We start from the raw sequence: 2,236 nt of genomic DNA, 5'->3' as shown, positions 1-2,236 counted from the left end.
TTCTTCTCTCCTTGTCTTCTCTCTATATAGCTCTTATTTCTGAAGGTTGAGTTTTATTCTTGTACTGATTCAATCCAATATTACTCATCAGAGATTTGGGGGGCTGAGCTACTGTCAGAGACCAGGGTGAAGATGAGGATGAAGTTTCCTGTTGCCTCTCAGACTATTGTTGAGAAACCTGTGTGCACTGTGTCATTTACAAGTTTTTAGTAAGATTTACTACTTAACGACCTTTGCGTTGGCTTCTCTTGACTTCTCCAATGAACTTCAATTAGAAAGCATCTTTTAGCCGGGTGGTGGTGGCACACACCTTTAATTACGGCACTCAGGAGGCAGAGATAGCTGGGTCTCTGCGTTTGAGACCAGCCTTGTCTACAGAGTGAGTTCTAGGACAGCGAGGGCTACATAGACAAATTCTGTCTTGAAAAACAACAACAACAACAAAACAAAAAAAAAAAAGAAAGAAAGGAAAAAAAGAGTATCCTCTGGTACCTTTTCTCTTCTCATTGTGGTTTATAGACACATTCAATAATCTGATTAAATGGGGACAGGGAGCTACCAATGAGGAAATGGGACACACAGAGCAGTCCCTGTAGTTAAGTTACCTTGGCAAAGGGAAAACACAGACCGGTGATGCCTTGTGGCGTTAGGAATGGTGCCATCTGCTTCCCCATTTTTGTTTGTTTTTCTCTTTTGTAAAATCTGTTCCTTGGGGGAAGGATCAGCCCATCTCTTTTGATATGAAATAATAATCCCCTAAATCCAGTCGTTTCTCCTCAATCCGATAGCTCTGTGAAAATGGTGACCTATGGCATCCGGAAAGTTTAGAATTCCCTTCAGACCTTCTGATCACCTTTGCAAGGAGGCCTGAAGCCTTCCTCCCTGCTTCATTTGGAGTTAGATTGCAGCATGGAGGAAGGGCATCACACTGGATTATACAGACACTAACCATCTTGGCCTCTGACTTGACCTCTCTGTTACGCTGGGGCAACAGAGAAATGATTGCTTGCCCCTCCTTAGTCTAAATCCTATAGTGTATTTTTTGTCCATGGTGGTGACACCATTTTGCATTCCCATCAACAGTGCACAGGACTCCAGTTTTTCATGTCCTTGATAACATTTGCCTTAAGTGTTTGGGGCAGTAATTCTCCTAGATGTATGGAGAGTCTCCACTTCATCTCAGGGAAGATGGGGAGGGGAAGGGGAGCAGAAGGGAGATGAAGGAGTAGCTCCTTCAGCTGAGAGTGCTCATCAGGCTCTCCCTCTGCCTCCCTCATCTAGGACCCAAACTTCTACCCTCCCACATCTTGGAAGAGTGATTCCTGGGTTTCCCAGAAAACGGAGACTCTGGCATCTAAGATCAAAGAAGTCCAGGCTAGGTTTCCAAGCTGGAGCCCTGACCAGTACCTGAGAGGTAGGTGTTCTACAGTTGTTTCACAGCCTGGAATTAAGAGATAAATGTTTATCTCTTAATAAAAACCAGACTCTCCAGGCCACAGTTGCCTGCTGAGGGCAGTTGGGAGAGGAATCTGAACTTTCTGCAGAGTGTCCTGAAGCAGTGTGAGCATTAACCTGTCACGTGAATTTCAGGTGGTCTCTGTGCCTACAGTAAGGGTCCCAACTTTGTCCGAAGCAACCAGGATCTCAACTGTGACTTCTGCAATGATGTCCTTGCGAGAGCCAAATACTTCAAGAACCACGGCTTCTAGCACCTCAGATGAAACTCAAGTTCTATTACCATGTATGAGGCTCACCTATTCCCGATTAGGCTTGCGGGTGGAGACTGCAACCTCGAATCTGAGTTGGAGTTGAAAGGTGTCAAAATATCATAAATCATATTAAAGGAAATGCCATTACCTGCATTATAGACTGTGTCTTTTTATAAACATTTCCCACTGGGCAGTGGCGGCCTGGTCTACAGAGCGAGTTCCAGGACAGCCAAAGATACACAGAAAAACCAAAAAGAAAAAGCAAAAATATTACTATTATTATTTTTGAAAAAGAATAAACTAAAATAAAACTATTAGCTCAGGTGGGCTGAAACCACCCACTGGCCAGCCTGGGTCTTTAAGGCCTGGGCTGGCTGAAGATATTCACAGGCCTCTCCGGTACCTTGTCCTGCTGGGTGGGTGGATGCCATTATGAGGTGCAAATGGTGGAGAAATGGGAGAGGAAGAGAAGCGGACTCGTTCATGTGCTGTAGAGAGAGGCAGAACAGAGGAAGGGAAAGTGGTGA

At 44.8% G+C, this 2,236-nt stretch overlaps 1 protein-coding gene across 1 annotated transcript in view; it reads left to right on the top strand.

The window, feature by feature from the left end:
- Lyg1 (lysozyme g1) overlaps positions 1–1,709 on the top strand; it is a 5,596-nt gene extending 3,887 nt beyond the window's left edge. Inside the window, exons 4-5 of the mRNA XM_026785465.1 lie at positions 1,282–1,414; positions 1,591–1,709. Coding sequence (XP_026641266.1) covers positions 1,282–1,414; positions 1,591–1,709 — 252 coding nt within the window. The remainder of the gene's footprint in view (positions 1–1,281; positions 1,415–1,590) is intronic.
- Positions 1,710–2,236: the final 527 nt, after the last annotated feature.

This window comes from Microtus ochrogaster, linkage group LG2 (genome assembly GCF_000317375.1).
Source record: "Microtus ochrogaster isolate Prairie Vole_2 linkage group LG2, MicOch1.0, whole genome shotgun sequence".
Classification (NCBI taxonomy): Eukaryota; Metazoa; Chordata; class Mammalia; order Rodentia; family Cricetidae; genus Microtus; species Microtus ochrogaster.
This window is presented reverse-complemented; position numbering and strand designations above follow the sequence as displayed.